Source organism: Chroicocephalus ridibundus, chromosome 2 (genome assembly GCF_963924245.1).
Source record: "Chroicocephalus ridibundus chromosome 2, bChrRid1.1, whole genome shotgun sequence".
Classification (NCBI taxonomy): domain Eukaryota; kingdom Metazoa; phylum Chordata; class Aves; order Charadriiformes; family Laridae; genus Chroicocephalus; species Chroicocephalus ridibundus.
This window is the reverse complement of record NC_086285.1, coordinates 6,051,353-6,072,605: the sequence shown is the minus strand read 5'-3', so window position 1 is coordinate 6,072,605 and position 21,253 is coordinate 6,051,353. Positions and strand designations below refer to the sequence as shown.

The 21,253-nt window shown below is 42.6% G+C and overlaps 1 protein-coding gene across 1 annotated transcript in view; it reads right to left on the bottom strand.

Moving 5' to 3' along the window:
• OXSR1 (oxidative stress responsive kinase 1) overlaps positions 1 to 21,253 on the bottom strand; it is a 92,004-nt gene that overhangs the window by 42,376 nt on the left and 28,375 nt on the right. Inside the window, exons 3-4 of the mRNA XM_063324334.1 lie at positions 18,873 to 18,981; positions 7,095 to 7,236 (exon numbers count right to left, since the gene is read on the bottom strand). Coding sequence (XP_063180404.1) covers positions 7,095 to 7,236; positions 18,873 to 18,981 — 251 coding nt within the window. The remainder of the gene's footprint in view (positions 1 to 7,094; positions 7,237 to 18,872; positions 18,982 to 21,253) is intronic.

Here is a 21,253-nt window from a genome sequence, read left to right as displayed (position 1 = left end):
CACGATGGAGAGACGAAAGTTCATATCCGTAAACACATCATCAACTTGGATCTAATAAGGCCCAAAAATGTTGATATAGGGCAGCCCAAAAAGGTCTTGATTTCCAAATAAGCAATAAGCACCCTTGTTCTGGGGAAGTGGTATTTATACCTACACACACACTAGGTCCGAGGCATTCCCCTACGCAGCCAAGAGCCGTCCATATCTCTGAAGCCACCCACAGCTCCTGCTCGGCAATGTTTGCTATGTACCGCAGAAGGAGAAATTCAAGGCAACCAGGGCTCAGGAGAGACTTGCCAGCTCAACTTCCTTCTCCAAAATCTAGAAGATGACACTTTTAAGCATGGCTAGCACAGGAAGAGGAAAGGGATGCATCCTGCTATTCCTATGGAATGGAGAAAGCAGTTATCAAATTGGGTACCTGCACAATGGAAACAGTCGTATTGGCACACCCAGTCTAACTTGGTGACACTTTCCAGGCTGCCGTGAAACGGTAGATTTCTCTGTGGCAGATCCCTATTTGTTGTCCTACATTTGTGTGGGTTTTGTCTCACTTTTGTTTTTGAAAGTATTAAGCTTTACTTTTTATGTTAGAGTTTTATAAGAACACTGCAAGACAGAATATAAATTGATTTAGTAAACAGGCAAGAATGACTTCTGATGTGGCCTTGCAAAATTTTTAAGTGTGCTTAATATGTTACTACACAAATTTGGCAAGTGACCTTTTTCTCATGCTTTAGCATAAGACATGAACGAGAAGACTGCAGTGGTCTGAATAAATGCTTAAGGCATCTCCACATATGCAGCTTTCAGGATCTATGAAGGCCAGAAAATCTGCAGCATTACAACAGGGGACAATATTCAAAGCCATCTTTTTGAAGTGAGTTATTCACTTCATACCTCACAGTAGAAAGGACAAACAGGATGAACACCAGTGATTTAAACACTTACTCTACTGCTGGGGAGATGCTGCGAGAGTCTATACAGGGTGATCTGGTCCCAGTAATTTACATCAGATAAACACAGTGACATGAGACGGACGTCACGAACAGAGTGGTTGTACGTACATATGAATGTACTTGGGTTCTTCAGAGTCAGAAGCTGAGAGAGTCTGTTACATTTTCGCTTGACACAATTAACGCTCCAGACAGTGAATGAAGATTATTCCCCCTGGAAACACATCAAACCCAAATACTCCTGGCAACTTGGGAATTGCTAGAAACCTTATTAGTTGAGTGTACAACTCAGTCACGGATCACTGACCAAAACCTGTCACTGCTGTTGAGCCTTCTGAAGATGACCCCGACCTCTATTTCCTGCTCTTTGTGATATTTTTCCTGCTTCTTATCTCCATGTAACAAAGGTAGGGGGAGAAAAGCCTAAAAAGTCACCTCCCTTTTAGTGCAGTGCATAGTAGTTGTACCAAGAAGTTCTTTTTCCCTTAGACTAAATCGAAGTTACTTGGAGTAACTGTGGGACACCCAAGTGACAAAGCCCAGAGGCAGCACCTGGGCCTGAGGAGAGTGAGGTGGGGACAGACAGCTGAATGCAGCAGTCTGACAGCAAGTGCTCACCTTCAGGCATCACCCTGTCAGCCGTTGCGTGGACCCTCACAACACAAGGCGTCCTGAGGGTTGGGGCACTGACATCGGCCTGGAGCCGCTGCAGGGCCCCCAGCATTCCTGTGCCTTCATCACCAGTGACACTTACCAACAGAGTTCGAATTGCCAGGTTCTTAAGCTTCAGAGCAGAGATCGTCTTTATCCATTTCTAGGAAAACTGTCTCCACAGGAGCTATTGTTTCTGGCTATCTGCAGATTCAGGATTTACATCTGGTTCATATTTTCTCTTTGCAACCACAGAGAATTTTTTTTTTTTTTGTTTTAAACTACGACTTTCTGGATGATGCAGTGGAAGAAACAGCCACCAGGAGAACATGCTGGTTTGCCAAACCACCACAATAGTCCCTGGTCTGACTGCCATGCACACAGAGCGGAGACTCAGTGCTCCTTGTGCCCTGGATGCTGCACAGCAAGGCGTTTATTTGGGGGAACAAATCACCCAGTATAACCTAGAGCAGCAGCATCTCTTTTCCTCTGACCCACTAAGACACCCAAGAGTAACGTTTCTATTGTTCTGGCTACTGAACTGTTTACAAATTAAAGCTTTAAAATTTATATTAACAACTACCTCTAAAGGCTACTTGTGCCCATCCTGTACTATAAGGGAGAAGAGACCAGAGTACACTTCTCAATATAAAATTTCACTTCCCAAGGCTGACTAATAGCTAGATTTCAAATTACTAGTGTCTTGACTTAAAAATCAAACTGGCAATTAGAGGTGAAGGGCTCCACATCCCATTATCCATCCCTCAATCCTCCCCTACCAAACTTCAGTTCCAAAACACCGTCTCCAAAACAAGATTATTGCACTGTGGAGAGGACAGCTGTGAAGTTCTCCTACAGTATTGCTACAGAAACAAAAAGTACAGCATTCCAGTCGTCAAAGTAATCAGAGGCATACTGGAATCCAGTTTAACCACAATGTCTGCCAGCACGGCTATCAATGCATTAATCAGATACATGAAAATTAAGCTTGAATCCTGTAGGACAGCTGAGTTCTGCCAAAATACATCTATCAGCTCCTTCATCTTAAATCCGAAACTGGCAACAGGAGGAACGCTCCACCACCACCCCCCCCAAGTGTTGGTGATGTCTATGTGCTCACACAGAGACACCCTTTTTTCAGAAATTATTTTCTCTTAATATAGTTAGAAGAGGCAGACAATTAAACTTTGATCCTGTGTCAAAACCATCCCAAGGTCCAAAAAATAAGCTAATATATTTGGCATAAAAACACAGCAAGAATATTGTTTCCAGGGTCTCTTCAAAGCAACATTCAAACAGCTGCCACAGCACCCCACCACCCCACACTCCGAAAAGCGATTTTGACAAGACACTAAAAAAAAAGCCAAAACATTCTGTATGGGGGCACAAGCCGATCTAACTCAGCGTATCAAATGTGCTGTTGCCCCTCTCACCCCCTGAGAAGTAGAGCCGCAAACAAATTAATAGCTGGATCACTGCCACGCCAATATTTCAAGTGCATGCAACCCTAAACCACTTCCTAAGCTTTTTTGGTTTTACAGAGAAAAAAAAAAGCATGCGAGTATCACATTTATTACGCCGCAATATGAGAATCTGATTATATTCGAGCAGCATATCATTTCACCTGGACTAACTGAAATATTCAGTTACACAACAGCTAATCATGAATAGAAGATAAGCTCAGAGATAAAAATAGGGAGAAAGACAGAGAGACCTTGTAACAGTTAATCAGCGTGATTCATTTGTCAGACTGCCATAAAGAGCACCACCTGAAAAAGCCTTGAACTTCCCTCTAACAAATCCCTTTAAGCAATAAAACCTCTTGGGTTGCTTTTGCTTTAGTTTTATTTCCAAGTCATTCATCAAACTCCTGCTAATCCCCAAAGACACAGAGGAATCAGAGTCCAAATGGGGAAGAGGTACAACATACCCCGTGTGTCACCCAGACAAGATTAGCACAGGAGCAACCCCTCGCAGGATATCAGTCTTGCTCTAGTTCCATAAAAAAAAAAAAAAAAAAAGAAACAAACACACCCACGTCTGAGCAGATTCCTGCAGGAGAGCTTCATCCGAAGGTTTCCGAGTGTGGCCCTCTGTCCTCCGCACGCTGGCTCATGCCCAGGCAATTTAACTCACTTAACCTGAGCCAGATCACTAGGATTTCCAACGGCCATTGGGATCACTGTGCTACACAGAAAACCGCAATGGGGACGGTGGCAGCTGGCACGGGAGAAATGGCCAGGGACAGCGGTAACGAAGGCAGAGAGCTGCCAACTCCGAGATGCAGGAGGCAGTGGCAATTTTGGAGGCAGACAGGGATCATTTGTAATCATTACCTTGGTATAGAGCATTTCATGAAAATAAAACTGATCCTGCATTCTCCTTTGTCTTTTCCATAAGGCCTCAGAGTCTGTTCCTAACAGCCCTTGCAAGACAAATGCAAAAAGATACCACTTTGGACAATGTGGGAGACTTAAGCGTTTGTTGCTGAACAACGGCATCTATTCAAGCCTCAGCCTCGCCCTGGCTGTTAATTAGGAAACTAAACAAAAAAAATAAATTTATAGTTTAAGCCTTCACTAGATATTTGGCTTTCTAATCTCCTCTAGAGAATACTGTCAAGCTGCTCTCCTGTCCAAAGCAGGGGATTTACACTTCCATGCAAAGCCAGCTCCCCAGCCCTTAATTGGAAGTGGCATTAAGTTGAAGACGGGCTTATGCAGAGCAAGATTCAGCAACAGCAGAGTTTCATTAAGCCAGTCTTCCACGTGTTAACTTAATTTACCCATTTAAGATGATGCATAATTTAAAAGTATCGAGCAGCTCCGCTGTCAGACATATATTCTCTGATCTCACTGATGATTTACAGCAGTAACAAGCTGTCCCCGCTTCAGGTCAACAACACCCACAAAATTACAATTGGGTCCAGATATTCATCCTTCGGGCCTTGCCACCAGCCTGGCTGTTCAACTTCGTATGTGCTAATTACATCCATTCCTGTCTCTAACTTTATCAAGTCTTCTTCTCCTAGATATAACACAAACGGAGTTGGGATATTCAGTGTAACCAGCTGAATGCTTTGCTGTGCTGGGTGGCTGCTTGCTTTGGGATGGTTGTGCCAGGTCAACAAAACCTTCAGTTTTGACCCTTCCCAGTTGACCTTGTTTTGGTCTGAAGCTCACCCCAACCGCAGCTGCCCCACTTTGCAGACACTATATTCAGCCCTTCACCTGATGCAGTCGGTTTCCTTCAGAGACAGATACTTTAAGCTGACCCAGGGGACCAAAGTTAAGTTATTTTAAACGCTTCCTCTCAGAGCATCTCTGGCACGACTGCAAGATTTCCACCTGCCTTTCCCATCAGGCATGACCAATATTATGACCCCTAGCGTTAAGGAAGATGGGAAAACCATAGAGATATTCCTATGCATGAGGAAAGGTCCCGTCTACACTACAATTTTAAACTGTGTTTTTTCTCAGCAATGTACACACATCTGGATAAAATGCAAGACAGCATGATTAACTCCATTCGGGAAATATGCTTCACCCCTCAAAGGCATGTAAGCTTGCTTTCTGTCCACAGTCAAACGCCCAACCTTTGCAACACAGGTAAGAAGCTACGAAGTTTTCCTTCTGTATCATGACTATTTGCACTTCTCCAGATTTCCCAGACCACACAATGAGGTAATCCAAACACTTTTTTTCTGATAAAACATTACACAATTGCTGGAGTGGCCCCAAAATACAGGGATGCAACACATGCAAAGTAGCTGACACACAACCGCAAGCTTAAGCTGCCGCAATGACACAGCTTTGATTTCTTTGCTGAAGTCCCCTAAATAAGGGCAAAATGCTTCCAACAAGCAGGACGAGAATGGTCGCAGCAGGTTCGGTTCAGTCTGCTTCCAAATGATTCAATATGAATCACATTTTCTTCAGACCAAGCAGTTTGAACTTTCTGTGAACATCATATTTTTGCCGAGTGCAGTTAAAAAACCAACACATGAATACATCCTGTGTAACCTTTACCACCATTACTCGTGCTGCTGTTTCACTACTGCAAGTCAAGAGGGGGACCACCTCTGTTCCGATACAGAGATCATCATGTGACATCTTCAGAAAAACTAAAATTTAACAGGTTACTGCTGCTTGAACATACATATTTTGATTCCATTAGACCAGAAGATGAGTCAAATCAGTCAAGCAAATCAACTGCGAGTCACAAATAAGCATGGTTTTGTAAACTACTTATGGCAAGGGTGAAAAATGACCATGCACTCAGTAAGTTGGTCTAACTTCCCAGAGCTACATGAAGTCTTATCTCTAAAAAAAACAAAGTTAAACACCCAGCTGTGAAATCAGAACTGTCTTCAATGAAGACAACTCATGCTAAATCAGAATTTTAAGAGAGACTGGAACCCGAAACTTGAGACTTCTTTCAGGGAAAGGAATGCCACCAGAATTGTTTCCAACCATTTCTTTCTTTTTAACCCACAGCAACCTACAAAAGCCAGTCTGTTTGACCAAAAATATGAAATAAATGCTTCTTGGATTTTCTAATAAAAATAACATTTTGGCAAAAAGAGTTACCTCTTCAGCTATCATAAGAGGACAGAAACTTACTCCAGCACAGCAGCAGCAATGCTTATAATGGCATCATACCAGAAGACGGCCAAGCTCACAAAATTCCCAAGAAAGAAGCGGCTGTTGTTCCCAGCAGCAGTCTGTGGCTGGGATGATGTATATTACCCACAAGCGGTACATTCTATTTTCAGCACATATTTAGGATTGCAAATCTTATTCTTTTTAACAGCAGAACATACTGCCTTAGTATCCTCTCTTCCTTAACTACACCACACCTTGACACCAACGGAGAGGAAAACATGATTTAGAAATACCTCCCAAACGACACAGCAGCACAGAAACCCACACATTTCAGCGATCCATCAAATCACAGACCATTAGTTAACTGGGTTTTGCCTGCAGTAGGAGTTTTTCCACTAATTTTGTTTCTTTTTTTTTTTTTTTTTAAATGAAGTTACCCAAATTTAAGTTTTGTTATGTTGATCTTGCAGCTAGCCTGAAAAAAAGAACGAGCAGGGCTTGAAGGACTCATTAAATTGCTCAACAGTTCTTATGCAGTACTTTTGGTGATTTGTAGCTCTGCAAGAAACAAAACCAGCTGAAGTTTTCCAGCTCCAACAACTACACTTTGCAGCTGGATGTTGACATTTCGAAGAAGGTCCTCTGTCTTAGAACTTTCAATACCTCGAAGTTTACCCAAACTTGGCCTAGTCATAGTATTTCCTATGGCAGCAGCTACTACTATAGACAACTGAATTCCGAGTTTTGATTACTTTGATTAAGCTCCCACCTTTATTTTCCTCTTTCCACGCCCTCACAGCTGGTTGTAGGATGAGACCGCATGTGCTCAGCTGCTGTTTCAGCAACACACGTTTTGGGCAAAGATGAGAAAAATGAAAAATACCTGTGGATTTGTCCATTTTTATGCAGGTAGTCCAGCCCCTCCAGCACCTCCTTAAGAATCGTGGCTATGCAGGGTTCATCCAGGACACCAGTCTTGTGTTCTCCTTTGGCCACGATGTGCTTTATAATATCCAGAACAGAGCCTAGAGAAAATAAGAGTTAAACACATTAGTTTAAACTAGAACGACCAACTCATAGCTAAGTGGTGGCTTACAGGGGGGCAGATCCTCAAGGTGGGCTGTAAAAATCCCTGTGATGACAAGTAACTGAGAAGTTATTTGAACATGCCAAAATGTAAAGTGTACATACACAGGACTCTTGGAAGGTTTTAAAGTAGATACCGATGCTACAGCTGTTTTAGTACCGAGTACTGGAGAAGCAGGAGGGGAAAATGGAAAAAGCAGGGGGCTGCCAGGACTCATAAGCTGAAGGCAACGAGCTTGATAAAATTAGACTTTCTTTTTCAGCTCCTATAAACTTGATGTAGAATAACAGCAAGAAAAATCTAATACATAAAGGGATGACACTGCCCTAAAAGAAAAAAGTGGAAATTATTAAACAGAGAACAAATGAGGCCAAATCCTGACAATAAGTCACTTCTTCGCTGCGTACAGAACTGGAATGGCTTAGAACCTTCCCTAGAAACATCAGGCTCTCTCCCAACCGTGGTGTGAATTACATCATCTTGCATGACAAACCATGCTTTATAGAGCAAACCACCTCTTTGAATTGCACCCAGGAATAGACGGAATCAATGACTAGCAACACGCCTCTTGTGCAAGGTCCTGTTTTCATGATATATTGGGTACGGTATTCTTTGTATTTGCAGCTGGACTGAAGACAGTCTTCTCAGAACTCTATTTTTATTGCTCCAGTATGGAATGTCTAAGCCCGTTTTCCAGGCCTGTGCTATTTATCCCCTTCAAACTTGGGTTTCTATGGTTTAATGACTGGATAGTCAGCTAGTAGGATTTTTACAGCTATGGACACAAAGCAATGTCAGCAATACTAGGAAGTTCTTAAAGAAAGGGAAAAGCAGGCACGACTGCAAAGCACAAATTCCAGCCTTAATTGTCTTTGAACAGTAAGAACAACTCAGTACTAACTAACTCAGCTAACTCAGCTAGTTCAGAAAAGCTGAAAGTTCATTCTTCCTAACTTGCAACCAAAAAACCCATAACAGACTCAAAACATTTTTGTACCTGAAGAACAGTAAAAGCTGAGAATTTACTCTCATTAATTTGGTCAATGTGGAAGTTACAGGTTCCACCTTGTAAATTCTTGAAGCAAGCAGAAAAACGCAATGGAGGCTTTTGTATTTTTCTTTTCATCCTTAAGCTTCAGGTTGACAAAAAACGCCTCCTTTAAAACTTCTTTTATTAACGATCCTATTTGAACTTCTTGGCCAAAACAATCATGCTGATAGGTTTGCGCTTAGCAAAGTATTTTACTTTTGGCTTCTCACATGAAAGCAAAAAGGCTGCAAGGCTGAAATCCTAACATCATGGGGAAAGGCTTGTTTTGCACAATTCAAACTGTGCAGGAAACAATTATATGGGTGCGCAGTGTGCCTTAGTTTGTGGGAAACGGTATGTGCTGAGTTCCTCTAGCAGCTTGCTGCAGTCAGGCGAGTCACCATTCCCCTCTGCCCAACCGCACGCTTTCCATCTTCTCCAGCCCACCGGCGTCAGTGCTCACGGGGTACACCAAACCACCAACTAAATCCACCAAAAAATAAACCAAGGAGGGGGGAAAAAAAGCACTATGTTTGGTTGGTAGTGAGCATAACCTCTGAACAGAGGAGTTTCAGAGCCAATGAAGAGGAAAAGGAGGGGAAGAAGAAGGGAGAACACATTTGTGAATGCAGCAAGAGGTTGGACCAGCTCCCTGGCTGCCCTGAATGGCACCTCTAGCTTCCTCTTCCCCAAAAAACACTTTGCTTGGTTCAAGGTATTTGCAGATACAATCTTAAACATGGCAGACACTAACAAAATAGAACAAAAAAAAGGAAAACTAAAAAAAAAAATATAGAAGTGAAGTTGCACAACATCCCCCCAACATTTGATCCAAGAATACTTTTCACAGCGTTCAGCCTTCCTTTACCCTGTCTTGAGCATGGAAACACACTCCTCTTTAGTGAGTTTTGACACGGGTCTTAATTAGTTAGCCAAAGGTTTCACCCAGCCGTAACTGAGGTTGTTTCGACATACGTTGGACTTCCTGCATGGGAGCCAGATTATCTCTACCAAAGGAAATTGTAAAACCCCAGATGTAAGAGTACACTCCCCTCCACTGAAATCTCGCCTTTTGCTTCTAGTGTCTAAGAGAAAGATCCTCTGCGGTGTGTCATGAGGACTCACCTGGGATTCAGCCTGTCACGTATTCATATTTTAAGAGTACGTGCTTGCAAGCCTCAATGCGTCTTATTTTGGACAGGAATTTTTGTGACACCAAAAAAAAAACCCACCAAAAACCCCCTTCACTTTCACTGTTCAGGTTTTTCCTCTCAAATGTGCCTTTATCTGGAGAACAAACTGTCACTTGTTTTAGAAGTCCAGTGAAAATATGTGGTTCTTCACGTACTCGTTTTGTCCTCTTTCCACCCACAACTCTGTTAGCAGACTTTGTTCAAAAATATTTCCCTTCTCCTGCAAAGGGTTCAGGGAACATGAGGAGGCAGATCATATGGTGTTCAAATTCATTTGGTCAAAAAAAAAAAAAAAAAATCCTGTATTTAGCCAAGTTAGAGGTTGTAATTAACCCAGAAAAGGGGGTGGGGGTTAGACAGACAAGAGGGCATGCACAGAGCCAGCCTTTATTGTGAAAGGGCTGATTCACACCCATACTATATCTGATCCCAGCCCAGCCTGCCACTTTTTAAGCACATTTTTTAAAAACCACTTTCACACTGAGATGTTCAAAGTAGTGGAGGAATGTGCCAGTCTTCTACAGAAAGGAGAACAGCCCAAAGGCTACGAGCAGCAGAAGAGCAACCCCAGAGACACCTTCCTGTTGGTGAAAGTTGCATTTAGATCATCCTCACTTTGTTTGCGCAGGGAAGAGAGTTTTGCGATGGCACCACAACACAATAAAGTTGTGATTTTTCCACCTCAAAGACCCGTAAATTTAGAAGGTAGGTACTGCTTCCCAACTCAATTGCAACTTCATAAAGCACAGCACCGTGGGATATGAAGAAAGAAGCCAAGTTGCATTTCCACACACTGCTTCATGCTGCGTTCAAAGTCTTCTGCCATTCTGGCCTGACATGGAGCAACTGAACACCCAGATCCGCAGACAGAAGGCCAGAGCTAAGCACAAAGCTACTCTGAACACAGAAGTCACAGGAATTCCACTGTTGAGGGAAACACTTTCTGCTAGAAAGCAGATATGCATGGAATTTATCAGGCTGATGCTGAAATGCAGTTGTTCCCGAGGATCTCAGTTAAGCATATGACACAGTTGGTAGGGTAAGACCTCCACTGCTTTAGCATGTAGACAAGTTTTCTCACTTACACCAAATGCCTCACACTCGAACAATAGATCAGTAGGTCAGAGCCCCATCCTCAGCCTAAGGGGCAAAACAACCACTTCGCACAAAGCGGACTGTTCCCAATCCAGCAATGCATTAACTGCCAGAAATTAACTGTAAACTAATTCAGCTGAACTGGAACCAAGATCTGACCTACACAAGAGCATGTGCTTTACAAACCCATCATCCCGTTTCAAAAAACCAGCATGATTCCTGGTACTGCCCAGTTTCTGAGCCAGCTTCTCAACTAGTTTAAGAGTAACTGGGAAAGTTAAGAGTTGGATCTCTGCTTAAATGTAGTTTCAGTATAGGTCTGTGGTCTGCATGCACAAAAAGATCGAACAATTTGCAAGACAAACGTCTCCCATAATCTAGCAGCCAGAAGATGAGGTTCACATTGGAAATAAAGCACCCACTCTGTATCAGAGAACAGTTACAACATTTTCAATAGAAGAAATCCACTACGATGTCTTTTTTTCTTTTTAAAGAAATATTTGACTCCTCCCTAGAATACAGCTTCTATTTCAGATAATGCTGTGAAGTACCCTGGTGTGTATTATACATGGCACTATGTTTGATTACAACAGTCCCCTCCTGATTTTTCTCATTCAAAATGCACAATTAGAAGCTACAGATTCACAGAACAGGAGGGTCAGGCTTAAGTGAGAAAGAAATTAAGTTTGGCTGAGGCTGACTGGAAAGCTCTTCCAAGCCCAGAAAGGAAGTGTATCAGAAAAAGACAAAACAAGACAGAGGGAAGAGCCAGAACTAGAGCCTACATGTAAATATAAATAATGCTGTCATTAATAAGGATGTTTAAAGAAGTCTGGTGATGAGTAACTGATCTCAAAGCCCAATAGAAGACGAAAGGAGAGGACATTTAGAGATTGATGTGGAAAAAAAAGCAGTGATAAACAAATTCCTGCCCATCAAATATACAGAGCAGCACACGAACAGGAAGCCTACAAGATGTTGCGCAATCTGATAAAGCATTTAGTATTATTTATCATTCATCACGAATTAAAGTGTCTCAGTATATTCTGACACCAATTGCAAACTGTATTACGTCTACTTAGTAAAGCACAATCTCTCAGTGCAAATTGTACAGCAATTAAAAGTTAAGTGTTTTTCTGCTCAAACTCACAAGCTTCCGAGCCTGCTCTAAAAGCTGCTAATGCAATAGCTCCTAATGCCAGCGGAACTCACCGGGAACCGGCTGTACAGAGACACACCTGATAAAAACCCAACCTGTAACTATTACAGGTCAAAGACAAACACGCAGCAAGCAATTCCCCCACCCCCACCCCCCCCGGAGTCCTTATTGCTGACACCAGTTCTGCAGACAGGTATCTGTCCAGCTGCACAAATGGAACAGATACCCCATTGCTCCCTCCACTGCTCTCCAGCAGTGAAGAACAGTTCACCTTTCCGATTTTTCCACGGCTAGATTATGTCTGATTAGGTCTGACTCAATCCACAGAAGCCAGTTCCAACTTTCCAGAAGCAAGTAGCTGGTTTCCACCCATTACAGCAGTATCAGGGCAATGAAGGGACAAGAAACCCATGAGCAGACCAATAACCTGAATTTGTAAGAGAGGGATATTCAGTTTTTGTATGTTGACATCAGGGAGACCATTTGCAATGGACTGTCTTGAAACCGAGTAAATGCACTCCTATCTTGCACCCCACACACGTACCCAGTAAAACCGCCTCCTTCAACACCCTGTCCTTTGGGCTGCTCCAGTGTTTTCTTCAGCAACAAAATGAGATTAAAGAGTTCCATGGCTCACTACCTCCCTGTTGTGCCAATGCACCTCCTTACAAAGCCATACTGTAAATGAGATCACTGCAGTAATTCAGTTTTCCAGGCAGGGTGGAGACCCAGCAGCCAGGAACTTCTTAAACCAGCTTTGCTGGTGGAAAAAAACTTTTGTGTAATGGCACCCTCGGGGCAAGAAGTCCTAATTGTTCCACTGATCCACTTTCAACAGCAAGCCACCGCAAAACATCTACACTTCCTGTTCCAAATCCAAAGCGTATTTCTTTGACCTCACCTACATCAGCAAGCACGACTAATGGCATTTAGGAAGCCTGATTCTAATGTTTCTCCTCAGGAGAGGAAGAGAGCGTCCATGTGACAGTCGTCAGCCACGCTGCTTGATGCCTCAGGCCATGGGGCTGAAGCAGAGAAGAGTACAAAAACCTGAGCAGAAAGGAAAGCTTGTTTAGAACAAGATTACAGATAAATGCAGGAGTATTATGGCTGGAATTTTACATGCCCCCAGAGGCAACAGAAATGCACAGCAGAGCTAGTTGCTGTGGGACCCACATCTGGCATGTTATACTACAACCCAAGTGACAGGACAAAGATACAGGATAAGTTAAATGCAAAGAAAACTCCTCCTTTAAATTTGTCTGGCAAGCAGAACAAGAAAGTTTAATACTCTTTTTTTTTTTTTTTTGGTTGGAAAGTAAGATAAAGAGCAGGTAACAGTACCTGCATTGATTTGCCATTTAGAGGCCTGGCATAAACAGGCTGTTAAACAGCGCTGGGGATCACTACACAGTTTTGTGAGAATCAAGATCTGCCCCAACGCTGATGGACACTGATGCTGAACATGCTGCATCTTTGAGAACCAGGACTTGGGAGGATTCACTGCTGCTTGTGTTAAGATATCTCAGCAGAAGCCAGCTGTTTCAGTGAGCCTGATTGTCATCAGAGCCAAGAATTAAATCTGCATCTTGTCAGCCTCTGACAAACAGAGGAAGAAAACGTGAAAGAAGAAGGAACAGCTGACTGGATTTGCTAGTTTTGGGGCTGAAGAATACAGCAAAAGAGCACCCAAGTAAAGGAAAGAACAAGTTATACAAAACAAAGGAAAAGACATTTAAGTACATTGCTGGGGTTTCTGGTTTCAAAGTTGCTTCTTAACTCTGGTTAAGCCACCTCAGCACAGAGGAATAGTTAAGGAAACCTACACTTATTGCCTCCTTCCCTCTAGAGCGCTTGCATGGATGTCTAAGAAATACGACAAGATTAAGGCAGGAAGCAAGATAATAAATATAGGGAGCAAAACCGCCTATTGCAATTGAGACTGGGCATTTATAAGCAAAAATCTGAAGCCAAACTACTTCTTTTTCATGCTTTTCCTATTATAGCTCCGAGTGGCAGTGTATCTACACACTCTGCATTCTGCGATCGTGTACAGTGCCTACCACCTCCTGCTTCTGACTTATCCCATCCTTAATTGTTTGAAATTAAGTTGCGTCTCTACAAATAAAATTAAAAACCCTCCAGATAGACTCAAAATAGCATAGCGCTCTCCCAACAAGATAACTCAACATAAACACAAGGATTTCTAAGAACCTGTGGCTTACGCTTTGATCGTAAATCACTGCTGGAATTAGGAGAGGCCAGATCAGAGATTAGCACAGCAGAAGTAGAACAAGATGTCCTGCCTCCCTGGTGGAGACCTAAGACTTGCCATACCTCCCCTTTTGGTCTGGCCTGCTGAACCGCTGGCCAAGTGCTTCATCAGATAATCAAGATGAAAGGTTGAAATAAGAGGTTGATTAGATAATCTTAAAAACTTCTGGAAAATAAGAGGTTCAGCTATTTCAATACAATAATCTCCTTAGCAGATTTAATTAGGAGCCTTCAAGAAGGCATAAGATCCAAGCGCCCCATCTGGAAATGTTTCGATATTTAAAGGATTTACACAGTTTAAAAATATTTCGGAGGTCTCATCTGCTATAGGCTACAACCGTAAAAATTGTTGTGTGATGTAGCAAGCCGCCACAGACGGCTGTTTCATACGAGCAACTGTTTTGTAGAGTTAGCTACAGCCGTGGGTCACCTGTGAAATGAGAGCTCTTGTCAAAAGCAGCAAGAATTTAGAGGAGCAAACAGGTCACAATCAGAAAAAGCACAAGAACAAAAGGACAGCTGCTCCTCTTCCTACTAAAAGCTGCAGGAGCTCAAAAGCAGGACTAGGCTTCAGATGGCTTTAAAAAGGCATGAGTAAAATTCACGACAAGGAAATGCCAGCAAGGCAAAGAGCAGGTCAGCAGCTGTCTAGAAATAGCCATTGGAGTTTAGTTTGGAGTAACATTGGACCAAATGGCTGGGGTGCCAAGTTGACATTGCTAAGCTTAGATCCCTACCAAACAGTTTCATCATTGGAAGAAAGGATCTGAAAATTCTTCTGAAGGGAACAGAAACAGCAGACACTTCACAACCGCAATCCAGGCACACATCACCAGATCTGAAAGAGGGTGTCAGAGTAACTGGACACACCAGCACCTCTTGTCACTACCAGCTGGATATCATCACAGACACGTTTCTGCCATCAGCAACAACTACGCTCTACATCTGCTTCGGTGTCAGATCTGCCACTTCTAACTGCGTTCAGCAGGAACTTCAACCAGCCTGACTTGGCTCTGATGCACATTAGTGGTTTTACATGTTACTCCCCAGCAGCTCACCAGTACATTCCCTCCTCGTTGCTGCTGACTTTCAAAGACAGAAAATGGTATCTTCCACCAACACAGTACTTGCAAAGCTTAGACAAGAAGTTCTGTTTCAGCAACAGTGCCAGTCAGGCAATTAAGCTACCTTTGAGCACACCAGCTGGCTGCTCAGAGGAGCAAGGCACTCTTACTAGAGAACAATGGATTGTTCATGGACTTCATGGATTTAGAGTATTTTCCCTTAGAGACATTTCTCAAATACTTGCATATATGACTAGGTTAAGATTTCAACAAAATGACTGCAACCAGAAAATAAACTGAATTGCACTTACAACAACAACAACAGAAAAAAAAAAAGGCTTGCGTTACAAACTGGTCTGTCTTGTGGGCTGTTTATCAAAGTAATAAGGTCAGTGTAATTAGGCTGAAATTAAAACTAGTTTCAGCCTGGAAACCCATGCCAGCATACACTGACACTGATGGAAGAGAAGCAATAAGATTCTGAACTTTTACTCAGAAGAAATTCTCAAGTACAAAAGCCACAATCAAGATACAGAATCAGAACAGATTTGATACATGCTTACTGGGATGTGCAAGTATCTCAGTCCATGCTCTCTGAATAGTTAGCCAGAATAAGAGTTAAACCCCAACCCAGACCAGGGTGCAGGCTATTTTCCCCCTCCTTTCTGGTCTATACAAACAGCTCAAAGGTTTTTCCTGTTGAGATTCTCAGACCATTATTTTTCCCGTTGGATGACAGATGACTACAAAACTAGCCAGTTTATCACTGATAAGAAATAAGCTGAAAGGAATGAGAAGCAGTTTTTAAAGCGTCTCTTGTTACATAAATCACTCAGCCTAAAACCAACTGGAAATAGTCTCATTAAAAGTGAATGAAAAAGCTTTTCGGTCAGAAGGCTCCAATACACAAGTTTCTTCACCTATCCTCAAGACTGACCTGTAGAATTTGCCTATGAGGTCTAAAATAAGATTTCTGAAGTACAGACAAGAAAAAAATATACAGTGAAAACAGTTAACAAAATACCTCTCAAGGTACCTTCCTGCATAAAAAGGAGTGACAAGTTATTCTCAAAGTCTTGCCATCTATTTTAGCAACTTCCCCACCCCCTAAATGTTTCATTTTAAGTGAAAAAAATTAACACTGGCTCATGGAAATGTTGAGAAGGAGGGATTACACTGCTACTGGTCCATCTTTTATTGTATGAGCCCTAATCTTAAACATATGCAACAGGATAAGATAAGCAGTGAGATTTAGAATTGGAGAATCACGGAATGGTTAGACTTGAAAGGGACCTTAAAGATCACCCAGTTCCAGCCCCCCGCCATGGGCAGGGACACCTCCCACTAGACCAGGCTGCTCAAAGCCCCATCCAGCCTGGCCTTGAACACTTCCAGGGAAGGGGCATCCACAACCTCCCTGGGCAACCTGGGCCAGTGCCTCGCCACCCTCAGAGGGAGAAATTTCTTCCTGATATCTAATCTACATCTACCCTCTACCCTTTGAAGCCATTACCCCCATTACCCCTCATCCTATCACTACGTGCCCTTGTAAGAAGTCCCTCTCCAGCTTTCTTGTACGCCCCCTTCAGATACTAGAAGGGGCTACAAAGTCTCCCCAGAGCCTTCTCTTCTCCAGGCTGAACAGCCCCAACTCTCTCAGCCTGTCCTCATAGGAGAGGTGCTCCAGCCCTCTGATCACCTTCATGGTTTCATAGCACTACTTTACTGAAAGGACCCCACTTAATGCCAGAGTTGCACAAGGGTCAATTATCAGTCTGTATAATGGAGAAGCCCATTCAAAGTAAATATTAAATGACCAACAGGTCATCATACACACCACCAAGAGGCTGGTTCTGAAGCAATGATTACTTTTCCAGAAATTTTCCAGTCCGGTCTTTATATTTGTGGTACCTTGATAGTGAAGAGATAGTCCACAAAGTCTCATTTTTTTTTTTTCCATCTTTACTCCCCTCCCCCCAAAAAAATGAGGGCAAACAAAAGCAACATTCGTAGGGTCAAGGATGAGCCTAATCCTGACTTGGTTCTGACAGAAAGCCACCGTGACAATACTAGCTAAGGCAGCTGTGCATTTTCTTCAAAGAAGTTGTGTACTCTCCTGAAAAAGGTCAAGAACATTGCTGCTGTCTCTCCCGCACCCCCGAAATGCCATTTCCTCATGTTGTAGAAACCTTCCCCTAGATACACTTTTTAGACACACAGCAAAACTACTTGCATTAAGCCGGCAGGGGATTATTTTCTACACAGAAACAGCAATCACATCTTTAATGACCTGTTATGTGTCACTCCAGGAAAAGAGATGGTATTACTTAATGACACATAAGCACATGAGACATTAAAAACCCTTTAAGACAGACTTAAGTTGGCATAAAATTTGATTGCCCCCAAGAGAACTGCTAAAATTCTCTAAAGAAGATCTTCAAAGACAAATGTTTTATGGTCATTGTTGAGCTCTTGTGGAAAAAGCCAACAGGTTTAGCCAGATTTTTCCACATCATCTTCTGGCATTTTACAGTCCTCAGTATTAAGCCAAAAACAGAGAAGCCAAGAAGTTTTTATAAAAAGCAAGAAAACAGTTGGGGTTTTTTTTCGGCTTTCAATTCCTTTTCACTAGGGTGCCAGGAAAATCAAGTCTTCTTAAAGACAGGCCTGAGATTTAGCAACAGTCCTCTACGTTATCATCCAGAACTTGATTCTCTTTCTTTTCATGACTGTAATTTAAACAGGGTTCCTGGAAAATATTATGACATCAAATTAAGCATTACTGATAAGTTTTCAAACTCTCGCTCAAAAAAAGCTGTCTCTCCACTGTCTGAGAGAATAAATCCAGAAAGGGGAAAGTCTCCCCCTGGCTCTGTGTTAACTAGGCCGTAATTTGAAATGGTCCCAAGTATTCCCAGTTATTTTGTCAACTGGAAGAAGTGGGCAAAGTAATCCAGCTCTGAGCAACGACACTGTACAAATCAAGCTGCACCCACACTGCTGTTCTCCTCCCTTTTTAAGGCCATACACTGACATTACGGGAGTAGCTCTGCCTAAAATAGAGATAATTTAAAGTTCCTCAGAAGGGCAGCCAACACGTCAATAAGCCAAAATCAATGGAATGGCCAGTTACCAAACAGCCATTGGCATCATGCAGGCCTCCATGCTGCAAGTGAGAAAAAGGTCAAGGAACCAGTCTTGCAAGAGGAGTTGAATGTCTCACAATAAAGCTAGTGGAAATGGTTGGGCTCGGTGGAGTTGGATGCACACTTCCCTAGTTCAAAAGCTTATCCAAGGCTCACAGAGCAAAGATGAAGAAACTTTTGATAACATGACCCAAGAAGCACCACTTCAGATCCATCATTTGAGAAGATGACAGTGAGATTTATGTTCTAGAAGTTCAGGATGGTTTCAACTACTACATCTGCACTTACGCTTCTCTTGTCAAGTCATACGCTTAAGTTTTCAAATACTTAACTGAGTCATTCAGCAAACACATTCAAAATAACTCTATGAAATACTGTCAAATACACAAAATAAGAGGGGGGAAAAAAGCTAGAACAATCATGTAGTTAGGTTTTACTATTGATGTACATAACAAGAGAAGCTATTTCTGAGCTGAATGCATTGAAGTTAAATATTGTTATTCAAATGCCTTAATTCACAAGTGGGAAGCTTAGGAGGTAAACAAAGGAAAGGGTATTACAGGAACACAGCTTTTTACGTTGCCTTTTAGGGTAAGGAAATTGGACCACTCACCTCCACTAAGTAACTTCATCACCAGCCAAAGCTCATCTTTCACCACGAACGATGTGTAGTAAGATACAATGTTGGGGTGATGGCACTGACTCATGGCTTGAATTTCTTTCTGTAGAGAAAAATAATGCATTAGCAGTTGGACCCGGTGGTTATTATTCCTGGGGCACAGAAGTTCTCTTCCTCAAGACACAATCTTCAAAGAGGGTGCAAAGAAAAAGGATACCTAGAAGCTAAATGTAGAAAATCCAGAAGCACTCAGCCTACATCACACTAGGGCCCAAAGGTATTTTAAGGTGTTCTTCCTGTCTGTCTAGATGAAAGAAAAAGTTGACCAAGAACCTCTTAGCAAAGTGGTCGTAGCTCAAACACTTGCATGCAGCTACAACAGAATATTCCTGAAAATTCGCACCAGTTTGTTACCTAAGAAGTTCATCCCTTCAGTGAGATATTACACAACAGATGCTTAATCTGTTGAAGACTATCATTCGGATGAGAAAAGGAAATATTTGCTGCCGGGAAAAAAAAGGCCTCTTATTCCTAATGTTTCTTCCCAGCAGGAAAGCAGATGGCTTAGCTCAATCAGGTTGAAGGCACAAAGGACAGCTCTATCTTTTGTCATACTGGAAGAAGAGGGAAATCAGTTCAAGATCAGAAAGTTGTTAGCTACTACAGATGGGAGTACTATATGAAATATGCTCAGATATTAAACTGTTTGAGTTTTGACTGTTCATATTCTTACGTTTGGTTACAGGTGAAGGGTTGAGGTTTTCCAGGTTATGGAGCCAACAATGCCACAGAAAGCACTGACTGATTTTTCATTATGCAAGTACAGATCACCAGTATGGAGAGAAAGCCTCACAGTTTTTTGACTGCCCATAGACAAAAGCCATCCATTAAGCCAAGCCTGGCACCCTGCACTACACCCAGCTGGGCCATTGTGCTTCAGCCAAGCTGGTAGCTTCAGCCAAGCCCCCCAACATGTCAAGTTGTACCCTCCAGCACCATCCACACCAGACACTCATCCCCTGGTGTCCTGAACTTCTGCTCTCAGCTAAGACATTCCTTCACTGAACACATGGATGCCACTTACTCTTCAAAGGTTTAATCACTGCTCAGTCTCCCCATGACACCAACTCACCCAAGTCCCGTAATCCCAAACACACAAGGAAGGAGGGAGAACAAGGGCCCTTGGCGCCCTGATCCCTTCCTCCCTCTAAGCACAAGACCTCCCTGGAACCAAAGTGCAAGAGAGATATCTGAGAAGGATTTGCCCATGTGTAGGATACCCCACAGTCACAGCATTTTCTTCTCCTGCTCATATACAAAGCTCTGCTTGTGACTGAGTATAGCTTAAAGGCACACTGCTTTCCCCTTGGCAAGGGTTTAGCTGGCCATCACAGCTACAAAGAAACATGCTAATGTTGATTTATCCACTTTAATACTGCTTTTCAGTGAGTAGGTGCATTTGAGGAATAAAACACAATTGGTTCCTCTTTCTACTTCTCCAGAAAAGGCACCAACTTTCCAGGAAACTCCAATAAGCAGATTAAAGAAAAATCCTTCTAAACAGGAAAGGATATTTGAAGAGCTGGGGAGCAGGCTATTCATCTCAGGGTAGTCTACTCTTTGACTACAAACCACTCCATGAAAATAAATACCGCCTGAAACAATATCCTCTGCTTATTCCAACAGCTTCAGCTCCCTTCCTTGCAAACACTCACTTGTGTCAAGCTATTTTTCAAAAAGGAAATAAATCAGCACCTTTAGAGTTTTCTAATACCTTCTAGTTAAGTTTCTTTGCAATGCAGGAAAACCCCCTCAACAGACAAAGCTGGCAACGGAAACCTTTTTACTTCCCTGCTTCAAATTTCTAACAGGGGATGGATGGGAACGGGGGCCCTGGATAACACAGCTCAGACTCAGTCACTGGTTTCTGCCTTCTGTCACACTTCTCGCACAAAACCTGGCTTGGTTGGGAAGCTCTGGGCTGCTGTCTGTAAATGAAAGTGCAAGACTTTTGATTCATCCAACGTTCCTGAAACTCACTGAGCTCAGAGTTTTGAACTCATTTGCTTACCCCGGGATCATTTGGGACTTGCTTAGAGCACCGGACTGAGCCCCTAGTTAAGGAAACACAGGTGGAAAGAAGCAAGCAGGACACTGACCAGTTAATCATCCCAGCCGCCAGATCTGCCCCAAATCCACCATTCTCAGAAATCACCTAGAGGAGCTGTTTTTATCTTTTCTTAGCTAGACCACTCAAAATATTTTGAACAAGCTCCCTGGGAGATCAAGAGACTAGTATAAGAAATATACACAAACATTGTGTATTTTTTATATATTAGCGTACCCCACTGGAATTCAGGAGATGGTGAGACAAG